The sequence below is a fragment of the Microtus ochrogaster genome, unplaced genomic scaffold (genome assembly GCF_000317375.1).
Source record: "Microtus ochrogaster isolate Prairie Vole_2 unplaced genomic scaffold, MicOch1.0 UNK69, whole genome shotgun sequence".
Lineage (NCBI taxonomy): Eukaryota > Metazoa > Chordata > Mammalia > Rodentia > Cricetidae > Microtus > Microtus ochrogaster.
Window position 1 is genome coordinate 355206 of NW_004949167.1, and position 13205 is coordinate 368410.

At 45.2% G+C, this 13205-nt stretch overlaps 1 protein-coding gene across 1 annotated transcript in view; it reads left to right on the forward strand.

The window, feature by feature from the left end:
* The window catches only part of Eif2b3 (eukaryotic translation initiation factor 2B subunit gamma), a 62790-nt gene that overhangs the window by 36722 nt on the left and 12863 nt on the right, over positions 1–13205 (forward strand). The window contains exons 6-10 of the mRNA XM_005370030.3: positions 394–483; positions 6723–6850; positions 8099–8289; positions 10504–10581; positions 11880–12028. Of these exons, the coding sequence (XP_005370087.1) occupies positions 394–483; positions 6723–6850; positions 8099–8289; positions 10504–10581; positions 11880–12028 (636 nt within the window). The remainder of the gene's footprint in view (positions 1–393; positions 484–6722; positions 6851–8098; positions 8290–10503; positions 10582–11879; positions 12029–13205) is intronic.

Genomic DNA, 13205 nt, shown 5'->3' on the forward strand with positions numbered 1-13205 from the left:
TTCACAGTCTTTCTGCACACAGGGCACCAGTGAGGGTACAACACTGTAATAACACCCGTCCTTCACAGTCTTTCTGCACACAGGGCACCAGTGAGAGTACAACACTGTAATAACACCCGTCCTTCACAGTCTTTCTGCACATGGAGGGTACCAAGCACACACATAGTACACTTACATACATGGAAGCAAAAAATAAAATAAGTAAGCCTAAAAAACAATTTTTTTAGAACAAAAATGCTAGCACCCACCATGCTGGTCTCCCCAGGCTGGGGCGTAGGCATCATTCCTCGGACCCTTCCCCCTCTTCTGGAGCCCAGGACCTGATGATAGACTAGACTAATGTTAATCTGTATTATCTGATTATGAACCTGTTCTTTCCTGTTCTTCCTACAGGCACCCTAGAATACATTTCCATACGGGCCTTGTGGATGCCCATCTCTACTGCTTGAAGAAATATGTTGTGGATTTCTTAATGGAAAATAGGTAAGAAGGCCTACAGATTTTGAGCATTCTGTTTCTCAAACTTTTTAGTTTTGCAATTCTAAACCTACAGTTTTTTAACAAGTATAGGGTTTTTTGTTATTAGTTTTACCTTTGTTTATATGTATGTGTGTGGGTATGCGTGATTACAGATGTTCTTAGAGGCCAGAAGCATCAGATCCTCTGGTGGTGGAGTCCCAGGGCATTGTGAGACGCCTGACACTGGTGCTGGGAACTAAATGCAGGTTGGCGGCAAGAGTAGTATGCTCACTTAACCCCCCAGTCATGCAGGGTTTCTCTGCGTAGTCCTGACTGCCCGAAAACTCGCTCTGTAGACCAGGCTGACCTCAAACTCAGATCCATCTGCCTCTGCCTCTCAAGTGCTGGGATTAAAGGTGAGCTCCACCCCCAGCTTTGTTTTTGTTTTTGAGACAGGGTCTTACTATATAGTCCTGACTAGCCTGTAACTGGCTGTGTAGACCAGGATCACCTCAAAATAAAAGAGATCTGCCTGTTTCTGCCTCCTGAGTGCTGGGATTAAAGGTGTTTGTCACCTTGCCTGACCCATGAGGTATAGTTTTTAACTAACAAACTACCTTGTGAGTTTGGTTTTCCAAGATAGGGTTCAAACTCTTTGTTTGCAGTGCTTGGATTGGAACCTAGGGCCTTGTGTATCCCATGTAAATGCTTTGCCCAAAGTCTTCTTAATGTCAGATAACAGTTTATACAAAGATCACAGCTGGTTTTCATTTCTGTTTTAGAAATAAATCAGATTATCTACATACTGTTACTTTGCTTATACCAAAGAAACCCTGATTATATTTTGGGGATTTGCAAATAATAAGCCAGCAGAATTTTTAAATAAAACTTTAAATAAGCTGCGTGTGGTGGTGCAGACCTGTGATCCCAGCACTTGGCAGGTGGAGACAGGAGGGTCAGAAGCTCAGGGTTGTCCTTGGTTACACACTGAGTAGAAATACAGCTGGAATTCTAAGAGTAGTAGATAGGAAAAGACTTAATGGTGCAATGACTAGGAGGCTAATTCCCTTGGTGGCTTGTGGATAAGTTCCTGCCTTGAACAGTGCTGGTAACTGAAAAGCAGTCACTACAGCAGCCAAACTCCCCCAGAGAGTTTGGCCAAAGAATTTTAGCTTAAATTCTAGCTCTGAGTTGGACATAGCAAGGCAGGCCTGTACTGCTCAGGATGCTCAGCAAGATCACAAGTTCAAACCTACATGAGCTATACAGTAAGTTCAACACCAGCCTTAGCAACTTACAATAATAAGTAAAAATAGGACTGGGAATATAATGCTCTTCAGAAGTAGGGCACTTTCATAGTGTGCACAAGTCCCTGGGTTCAGGCCCCATTAGCACCAAAAAACAAAATAAAACAAAAATCTATCTCTTTGGCTAATGGGCCAGGATATATATGAAATAAAGGAAAAAGAACTAAGCCCAGTGCTTCACATGAGTGTCTGGTACCCATGGAGACCAAAATAGGGTGTCGGCAATCCCCTGAGCCTGGAGTTACAGAGACTGTTGTGAGCTGCCATATGGGTGTTCAGATCAAACTTGGGTCCTTTGGAAGAGCAGCCAGTATTTTTGTTTGTTTGTTTTTTGTTTTTTTGTATTGTTTCAAGACAGGGTTTCTCTGTGTAGCCTGTGCTGGAACTCACTCTGTAGATCAGGCTGGCCTTGAACTCACAGAGATCCGCCTGCCTCTACCTCCCAGAATGCTGGGCTTAAAGATGTGCGCCATCACTGGTTTAAAAAGAAGGAATGCTTTCTAAATACTATCAAATAGAATTGTGGCTTTTAGATCCAGGGTGTACAGGCAATTTTATAACAAAGCCAGCCTTATCTTTGTTGCTGCAGCTCATCTGTAGCTCATCTGGACACGTCAGTTTGCTGCTGCAGCCCTGACAAATGTAATAGAGTGGTATGTGCTCTGAGGACAAGCTGCCATCCGTGATGACTGTGACTGCCAGGGCTGCCAGCTGGGGCTTTTCCTCTGCAGTCTGCTCTGACGTAGATCCGGATCCTCAGCCCAAACCACATCTGTTCCCTTTCCCATCTGCCCACATCTCCCAGAGTTGCTAGAGTCAAAGTGCACATAGTAAAAGTAAATTTCGATATAAAGTGTATCTGGCTGGGTTTGGCGACTCGTGCCTGTAAGTTCAGCACCTGGGAGGTGGAGATGCGAGGGATTGCAAATTCAGGCCAGCCTAGGCTAAGGGGCAAGAAACCTTGTCTCAAAACAACAACAAAAGAACAAACAAAAATGATATACACATGGCACTAAACACTGAACAGGAAGTTATAAATCTTGAAACAGGTAGTCCACCCTGGTACAGTGGTATATTCCTGCAGCCTGAAGGTACTTTGGAGTATTGTATCCAGCTACTCAGCTGGTAGCTTCATTTTAGGCCTAATGTCAAGATGTTGTGTTCCACAATGGTTCACAATAGACTTGCGTTGTTCCAGTTCTTAGCACAGCTATGGGCAACCTCTACAGCTAGGTCAGCTGCACTGTATGGGAATACATCTGACGTTGAGCGCCAGCAGAAGGGGCTGCGACCTGGCAGGACGGCTTCATGTCTTTTCAAATCACTTACCCTGAGTGCTGATAAGAACCTTGTGCCAAGACTTGTCTGCTTGCCCGCTGCCCATTCTGTTTGCTCCGTGAAGGCCCTAAATGTCCTCCAGCTGTCTGTGCTTTGTCCCTTCAAAAGAACTGACTTGTTCTCCAAGGGAAGAGACCAAGGAATATTTGCTATCCGCATTGGTATTGAAAACAGACCAAAAAAAAAAAAAAGCTAAGAATAAGTGTTCTGCTGTTTCATTCTTGTATTCATATGGAAATTTTTAATCTCCATCAAAGGACCAAGAGAAAAAAATCCCATTGAAATTCAATACAGGGACTCCTAGCTTACACAGAAATGTTCAAAGATATTTTATTTGATCCTTTAAAAATAACATAAGACCATGTACTGTGTAGCTCCAGGGTTCATAATTTCCCTTCCCTCCCTCAGCCTCTGCTTCTCTCTTGCCTTCGTCCTTACGGCACATGTGTGTGGTCCTGTGTCTTAGTGGGGCCCCTGGTAGAGAATGGGTTCTGACAGCAGCAGCGAGGGTTGCGGTGCTGTTCACACTACAGCCCCTCCCTCGTGCCTCGTCTCTCAGAGTATTATAACTGCTTAGACACGTTCACAGTCTGCTCCCCCGCCTGTTTGACCTGCTCTTTCTCCCTTTCCCTGTCTTCGGCCCACCCCACTAATAATTCCTTTAGGTATTAGAAACGGCATTTACCAAAGCCCAGCACAGCAACTGACATATAAAACATGTGTGATAAATACTAAATAAATTAATCAATGATATAAAAACCTGCACTCTCACCCACCTGTTTTCATTTTCCTTATTAAATAAAAGTTAAAAGCATACTGGATGCCCCCAAAGCTGAGTTCAGTCCCCGGAATCCACACGGTAGAAGGAAAGAGCCTGCCTGCAAAGTCTGTCCTCTAATTCCCTTACACAGCAGTGTGGTATATGCATACACACTCACACATGCAGGCACAGGAGGCACACATTGTAGATAAGCTAACAAATAATGTTAATTTAAAAAGCATATCCGCGCCAGGCGGTGGTGGAGCACGCCTGTAATCCCAGCACTCGGGAGGCAGAGGCAGGCGGATCTCTGTGAGTTCGAGACCAGCCTGGTCTACAAAGGGAGTTCCAGGACAGGCTCCAAAACCACAGAGAAACCCTGTCTCGAAAAACCAAAAAAAAAAAAAAAACATATCCGGTATACCAAATATCAAGTCCTTTCTTCCCCCATTAAAGATTCATTAGACCCAACAACCTATCATCCTTTTTTTTACATTTATTTTTTTACTTACTTACTGAGAGAGGAGAGAGAGAGAGAGAGGAAGGGTAAGAGAGTGAGAGAGTCCTCTTTTGGGCATTCATACCCTGATATGTATGTGGAAAAGTCTGACAACAACTTGGCAGGAGTTGATTCTCTCTGCTGTGTGTGTCCTGGGCATGGAATTCAAGCAGGCAGGTGAGCATCTCTGCAGCCCCTGACATCTCGTGATGCCATCAGAAAGAAGTTGCTTCCTGGGACCCACAAAGGACCAATGAAGAAGCACGTCAGAGCTCTGGCCAGCTCCTCACTGCTCCTTTCTAGGAGTCATTCTCCGCACGAGTTAACTCTGCTCTTGCCCCGGTGTCAGTCTCAGCTGAGATATTACAGTAGGTTGACGTTAACTTTGTGGGAATTCTTTAGCAACCATTAGTAAGTACAACTGCTACAATATTTGGAGACCTGCCCTTTTGAGTAGATGGAATTTAACTTTTCTTTTTTTGGTTTTTAGAGATGGGATTTCTCAATAGCTTTGGAGCCAGTCCTGGAACTTGCTCTGTAGACCAGGCTGGCCTCAAACTCATAAAGATCTGCCTGCCTCTGCCTCCCAAGTGCTGGGATTAAAGGCATGCACCACCTTCGCTCAGTGGGATATAATGTTTTTTAGGAACTACTTAGGGATAGGAATGAATTCTAAATTTGCAGAGAGGCTAGGTTTGGTGGCCCATGCCTTTAATTCCTGCCATTTAGAAAGCTGAGGGAAGAGGGTTGGCCACTAGTTCAAGACCTCCTAGATTACAATGTTAGACCTTGTCTCAAAAATGAAAAGATCTAATGATATGTCATTATAATTATAATCATTATAATTCAATAGCTGAGTACTTGCTTAGTGTGTCCAAAGCCCTGGGTTCAACCCCCAGGATGAAATAAATATATAACAGACATCGTGGCTCGTGCTCACAATCCCAGCAGTAAGGAGACGGAGGCAAGCAAATCCTAAATTCTATGCCAGCCTGGGCTACATGTAAGACTTTGTCTCACAACAACATCTCCACAGAGCCAGCCATGACAGTAACGCCTGTAATCCTAGCCCTTACAAGGTAAAGGCGTGAGGATCAAGAATTCAAGGTTGTCGGGCTGGAGAGATGGCTCAGTGGTTAAGAGCACTGCGTGCTCTTCCAAAGGACCCGAGTTCGATTCCCAGCAACCACATGGTGGCTCACAACCATCTGTCATGAGGTCTGGTGTCCTCTTCTGGCCTACAGACATATATGCAAACAGAATAGTGTGTCCATAATAAGTAAATAAATAAATATTTTAAAAAAAAAGAATTCAAGGTTGTCCTTGGGTGGACAGTTAGAGGCCAGGCTGAGCCATTAAGACACTGTTTCCATGTAACAAAAAAATAAAAGCCTTCTATCTCGTTGTCTGGACATAGAACTCTGCCTATACCAGGCACACATGTGGTATACACATATATGCAGGCAAAACACTCCTATACATAAAAAAATAAATTTAAAGGGGGGGCTGCAGGCATGGTGGCGCACACCTTTAGTCTCAGCACTCAGGAAGCAGAAGCAGGCTGATCTCTGTGAGCTCCTAGACAGCCAGAGCTACATAGAGAGACCCTGTCACAAGAAAGAAAAGGAAGGAAGAAAGGAAGGGTGGGTGGGGTTTTCTGGCAAGATTGTTTTGACAGCACTTGCTCTTCCTGAGGACCAGGGCTTACTCTTAGCAACCACATGGCAGCTCACAAACATCTGTAACTCCATTTCCAAAGGATCCGATGCCCTCTTCTGGCCTCCACAGACATATGTGCAGACAAAATACCCGTACACATAAAATAAATTAGAATTTTTTTTTAAAAAGTGATTTAAGCTAGTTGCAGCAGTAGCTGTAGCCCCAGTGATGGGGAAACAAAGACAGATGTCTTTCTGAAACTCACTGGGCATCAAGCCTAGCTAAATCAGTGAACCCAGGGTCAGTGAGAGGTGGAAATTGATAGAGGAAGGCACCTGACAGCCACCCCTGGCCTCTGTATACATGCACCTATGCACCCACAGAGACATGTGTGCACACATACATCTTACACGCCCACAAACAGAATAGCCTGCTTTCTCGTGGATGGTTGCTAATGAGGAATCAGAGCACCGTGTTATGTACTGCATGCATACATGTGTAAGGATGTACATACATATACATACCATGAAGCTGGGACTTTGTGGAAGGACCAAGAAAAGGGATCTTATATTTTTTTCCCACTTCTGACTTAACCTTTAAAGGAAATCCAGATCTTTGGCTTTTCCTTGAGTACAAATAATTTCTGACCCTGACCCAGAAGGATACAAAATTCTCACATTTGGCCACTCTTTCTTTCTAGGTCAATCACTTCCATCCGAAGTGAACTGATTCCATACCTAGTAAGAAAACAGTTTTCCTCAACTTCCTCACAACAGAGGCAGGAAGACAAAGAAGAGGATCTAAAGAAAAAGGAGCTGAAGTCTTTAGGTTGGTGTTTGGTTTGGTGCAGTGAGATGAACAGGGGTCAAAGAACCTTGGGAGAGAATGGCATCCCAAGATGTTCACTTAAGACAGCCAGCGTCTAGTTTACAGGACAAAATGGGTTAGCTGGCCTTACTCTGGGTGCGCTTGATCACACAGTTGGTTCCTGAACTCTTCCGGGCTGGGCTGATCAAGCCTCCAGACCCATTATTTGGTCCATCCTTTTTGACTATGCTCCCCACTAAACCATAGGTCTTCAGATTCTCCTTACCGCATCTCAGCTTCCTGGTTCTTCAGGTTAGACCTACCACCTCTGTCAGTGAGGGAAGGTGATGAAGCAAACAAGTACAACCAGAGGCCAGCCAGACTGTCGAGATGGAATGCCTTGATTGCCCTCAGAGCCCTGTGTCCTGCCCCATCACACAGAGTGATGACAGAGTGGCATGGTGGCTGCAGCCACAGACTGGCTCCAACATCTAAGATTCATTATACTGGACTGTGGTGGTGCACGCCTTTGATCCCAGCACTCAGGAGGAAAAGGCAGGCAGATCTCTGTGAGTTCGAGGACAGCCAAGGCTACACAGAGAACCCCTATCTCAAAAAACAACAAAAAAGAATTAGAAAGAAAAAAGAAAACTAGAATAGTTACTGTGACTCCAAATGCTGTGATCACCTGCATACATTCTGTGTGCTTTCATGATTTACAGAGGTTATCATTTTCCTTAGTGATGCTTAATTATTGTTTTTAGGCTTTTGGTTTGCTTGAAAGCTTTGATTTATTGTTGTTTTGAGACTATCTGTTATGTCTTATTATGTAGCCTTGGCTGGGCTGAATTGAGAGAGGTTCACCTGCCTCTGGCTCCTGGGTGCTAGGTTTAAAGGTGAGCATCACAATGCCAGCCAACCTTCTTTTTAGGACTTCTTAAATATCAGTTTAGTGCTTATAACATTTTATAGTGCTTACTGTATTTCAAGCGTATAAGAAAATCCATTGCCTGTTTTAGTTGACTTGCTCTTTCAGCTGTGATGGGTTCCTTGGGGTCCAGACTTAGTGATGAGTTTCAAGGAGAGTAGGAAGGAATATTAGCCACACCTGCTTCTAAGACCTGACTGTATCTCAGGAGGCAGAGGCGGAGGCAGGGGGTCTGTGAGTTCCAGGCCAGCCCAATCTACATAGCAAGGCAGGCTGTCAATCAATCTGTGTCCCCATGCCGTCTTTCTCTTTTTTATTTACTCTGGATGTTTGCTCTGAAGATATCTACAGTTTTATAAAAAATGACAACACTCTGACTTTGGCTCCATATCATGCCTGCTGGAATGCCTTTCGAGGAGACAAGTGGGAAGATTTTTCTAGCTCACAGGTGCGCTGCTATGTCCACATCATGAAAGAGGGACTCTGCTCTCGAGTGAGCACCCTGGGGCTCTACATGGAAGCCAACAGGCAGGTGAGAGGATCTTCCTGCTCAGGGTCTTCCTGCCCTCAGACCAGACCATGCTTTCTGTCTTACTGTTCTCGTTAGGGAAACGGTAACATTCGCAGTCTTCACTCCTGAATTGTCAGGGGAAAATCCAAAGACAGGAAGTCGGTGAGTTCAAGGAAGCACTAAGATCTCTAGGGAGATTAGCTTCTGAGCTGTGGCTGTAGCAGCTCTCCTGTTTTTCAGGGTGAACATTGTATAATAACTATTTCTAAGTAAGCAGACAAAGCCAAGCATGATGGTATATTCCAATAACCCCAGCTCTCAGCAGTGAGATGTGCAAAGTGGAGGCTACCCTGGGCTCTGTAGCAAATTCCAGGCTAGCCATGTTTGCTCACACCTGTAATCCCAGCACTTGGTAGGCAGAAACAGGAGGATTTTGTGTTGAAAGCCTGCTTGGGTAGCATAGCAAGACCTGTCTGGGTCGGGGGTGGGGGGTAATAAAATAGATAAATACTGTATAGTCACATAGTTTAATGAAGTAAAACAACAAAGGAAACTTCCTCAAGAAAGCAAAAAAACAGCTGGGAATGTAGCCCCATTGATAGCACACAGGAATCCCCGAGCTCGCTCCCCAGTACTGCATCAGCTGCTGTGGTGCCCATACTACCAGCATCAGGAGACAGAGGCAAAAAGACTAGAATTTCAAGGACATCCTTGGCTACATACTGAGTTCAAGACCCAGCTGGGCTGCGTGAAACCCTGTAGGGATTTCTTGCTTGTATTTTTGTTAGTGGTGTTTAAGGTAAACTGAATTTTAAAAATACAAAAAGGGCGGGGGGAGAGAAAGAAAATTGAGTGACCAGATGACTCGAGATAGGAGTGTCTATGGAGAATTGTCTGAAACACATCAGTGAAAGCATGGAGAGAAAAGGCTAAAGATGTGGAGGTTTCTTCATAGTCTTAGAAGCACAGGAGGAAGGAATATTGAGACCAGCAAATGAAATTGGGGAGGAGTGAAGTGCTGAGGTAAAAATAGGCAAAGTTAGCAGATCTCTGGAGTTCGAGCCCAGCCTGGTCTGCAGAGTGAGTTCCTGGACAGCCAGGGCTACCCCGTCTTGAGAAACAACAGCAAAAGATTAACTACTGGCATTGTTCCTAGTAGAACTCTGAAAACTGTCACTGGGAGGTAAGATAAGATGTAGATGATACTAAAATTATTATTGAAAACTGAGATTTCTCTGGTTCATGAATCTTGAAGACTCTTAGTAGGCAGGGCGGTGGTTGCACAGCTTTGATCCCAGCATTCGGGAGACAAGATAGGAGGATTTCTGTGAGTTGGAGGCCAGCATGATCTACATAGTGCATTGCAGGACAGCCAGGGCTACATACAGAGACCCTGTCTCAAATAATAACAACAAAAGACTCGTACTAGCTGGTAGACGTAACCTCAGCCCCAGATATTAAGCTGCCTTCAATGTGGATTGGTTATGAATCCGGGGAACCCCAAACCAGAGAACTATAAGAAAACACAGTGTTCCCCACTCTTACTCAGGTCCAGAAGCAGGTTTATAAACAGGCTGAGGCTGGAAAGACACCCTCTGATGGTGCAGCAGATAGGCACACAGGGCCGTGACTGGAGTGTCATAAAAGAAGACTCACGGTACTGTAGCCAGTGCTGACAAGACCTCGCCCAGCTAGCATGGCCACCACCTACAATGGTTTGTACAGCTGCCCTGTGTTGTCCATGCTGGAGAATCACAGATACATGCATTCTCTTCCTTCCAAGTAGGTTATGACCAAATCACCTTGTACCTTCAACCTGCTTTTCAGGCAAGAATAATATAAACTTCTTTTTCTCGTTTCCTTTGGAGGGACATGGACTCTTTCTTTGGGTCAGTCCTGATTGTAGAGTTTGTCTAACGTTGCTCCTCTTCTCACGTGGTACATGCATGGCCACAGTAACCCAGGAGACAAGGAAAAGAACCCAGAATTATTCTGAGCGGGATTCGTGGTGTTCTGTGCCCCATTTGACCTCCTTTCCCTGAAATGTCAGAAGAATGTCTAGGCCTTAGTGAGGCTGCTGCATACGCTGTCCTGTCCTGGGAAGCCTAGCAGCTTCTCTGCTCTCTTATCTGACACAACTGGCGGAGAGCCCCATCCCTGACTGGGCGTTGAGTTCTACCTAAAGTGTTGGTTAGGTGTTTTCACCTCTTTACCTACGAAACTTATTTCCTCAAGGTACCCAAATTGCTGTCTGAGCTCTGTCCAGAGGAGTCAATGATCCACCCATCAGCCCAGATTGCCAACAGACACCTGGTAAGTGTTGGCGTAAGCAGAGCACAGGTGCAACCTTCTGAGGGGCACTGGGACCCCATTAGTACAAGGGGAGTCCCATCTCCATCTTGGTAGTAGTAGGGTCTCATTCAAGAAGACTTCATCAGGCTGGAGAGATGGCTCAGCGAGTAAAGCTCTGTACTGCTAACCTGACAACCTTGGTACAGTCCGGAAACTCCTGTGCTGAAAGGGGAGAAATGACACTTAAAGCGTTCCTCTCTGACTTCCACACACGTCATAGCATGCACATATGTATACACACAGAAAAAATATAAGAGACTTCCTAGCAGATGTGGTGGTACATCTATAATCTCAGCACTGGAGCAGCTTAGGTGGGAAGATCACAAGTTCAAAGCCTGCTGAGCTACAGAACATTCAGGGCTAGCCTGGGAAAGAGTAAGACCCTGTCTCTGGCCGCTTGGAACTTGCTTTGGCATATAGTTTAGTGGTAGAGCACTTGCTCAGCATTTATGAATCTCTGGATCCAATCTCCTGTATTTCACAAATATGAAGAGTCCTGAAGCCAGATGTTGTGGTACACAGCTGCAGCCATGGCATCCAGGAGACTGATGCAGGAAGAATGTGAGTTCTAAGCCAGCCTGAGATGAACAGCAAGTTGGATGCAAGTTTAGGGTTTCATAGTAAGAACTTGTCTCCAAAAGCAATAAAAAGGAGAAAGGGAGCTGAGCCAGTGGCGGCGCACACCTTTAATCCCAGTACGCAGGAGGCAGAGGCAGGCAGATCTCTGAAATCAAGGCCAGCCTGGTCTACAAGAGCTACAAGTTTCAGAACAGGCTACAAAGCTACAGAGAAACCCTGTCTTGAAGAAAAGTTGGCTGGGGGCCTCTGAGTGGTGCACTCCTTTAAGGCTAGCACTTGTGAAGCAAAGGCAGGCAGCTCTCTGTGAGTTTGAGGCCAGCCTGGTCTACAGAAAGAGTTCCAGGACAGGCTTCAAAGCTACACAGAGAAACCCTGTCTTAAAAAAAAATTAAATAAACTGAAAAGCCAAAGGCCAGTCTGGGCTAAGTATACAAATATGTAAGTGCACACATATGTCTGATTTGTTGGTCTTGTTTTGTTTTTCTTGGAAGAGAAGGGCCTGTTCTTCAGTGTTAGATGGAGCTGATGTTGGAAAAACTGTTTGGTCTTTGGGTCTTGCGAAATACTAATCACTCCCCTAAGTTATTTCTCTGGAAGGGTCCATAGATGCCAGCCCCAAAGATGGGGGTGAATTACAGATAGTTGAGACGGATGGCAAGATCTCTGTTTGCCTTCTGCAGGTTGCAGCTGACAGCCTCGTTGGGCCGGATACACAGATTGGAGAGAAGTCATCTATTAAGCGCTCAGTCATTGGCTCATCCTGTGTCATACAAGATAAAGTGACCATTACCAATTGCCTTCTCATGAACTCTGTCATCGTGGAAGAAGGGTATGTCTCCCTCTGTGCCTGCGTGAGGCAAGGCTTCTGGTTCCCCAAGAGCTTTGGTGGATTCACCCAACCCAACAAAGGGCTCACACTAGGGACAAGAAGGAAGAAGCTTAGCACCTTTGAAGTTTGGTTTTGCTTCCATAATGATGTGAACTCTAGTACCCTCTTCTCGTAGAACCATACACTCCTATGAGAAGCTGCCTTCTCTTCCCTGGGGTCCTGTTTCATGAAGGTGACCACAGTAGTGAGCTCTTTGTGGTGCTGCAGTGACATTGTGCCGATGAAGTGTCACTTCCCCTGCCTTAATACCCCAAAGCTTCCTGGAGGCAGCGGCGTACAGGGAGTGGACATAAAAGCCATGCTATGCTTTAAGGGCAGGCTTCTCTCCCCAGGCTGGCCTAGACCTTGCTATGTAGCTCAGTCTGGTCTACCCATAAACATCTTGCTTCAGCCCCTTAAAGTCCAAAGTCTGGGGCTAGGGATATAGTTGATTGGGTGCTTGTCTAGCATATATGCACAAGGCCCCTGGGTTTAATCCTGGCACCACATAAATTGGGTATGAAGCAGGAGGATCAAGAATTCAAAATCATCTTCAGCTACATAGCAACTTAAGGCCAGCCTCAAATAAATACATGAGATAAAAATACAACGATAAGCCTTTTGATGAAACTTTGCTTAAACAAAGCATGGTTCCTCACCAACACACTCCTATAATCCCAGAACTGCAGAAGCCAGAGGGAAGAGGATTTAAAATTTGAGGCTAGCCTGGGTTATGTTTGACAAGTTGGAACCCCAGCACTCAGGAGGGAGAGGCAAGCGGATCTCTGAGCTTGAGGCCAAAGTGAGTTTCAGGACAGCCAAGACTACACAGAGAAACACTGTTTTTTAAAGAAAAAACAATATGCTTTGCTAGGTGGGCATGGTGGCACATACCTTTGATCCCAGAAGAGGCAGAAGCAGGTGGATCTCTGTGAACCAGCCTTGTATAGTGATGAGTTCTAGGCCAGCCAGGGGTACACAATGAGACTGTCCCTTATGCGCCTTGGGTTTTTTTGTTTTTTTGTTTGTTTGTTTGTTTGCTTGTTTTTGTTTTTGTGTTTTTTTTCTTTTTTTTATTGAGAAAAGAAAAAAAAACAAGTTTCCGCCTCCTCCCAGCTTCCCACCTCCCTCCCCCTCC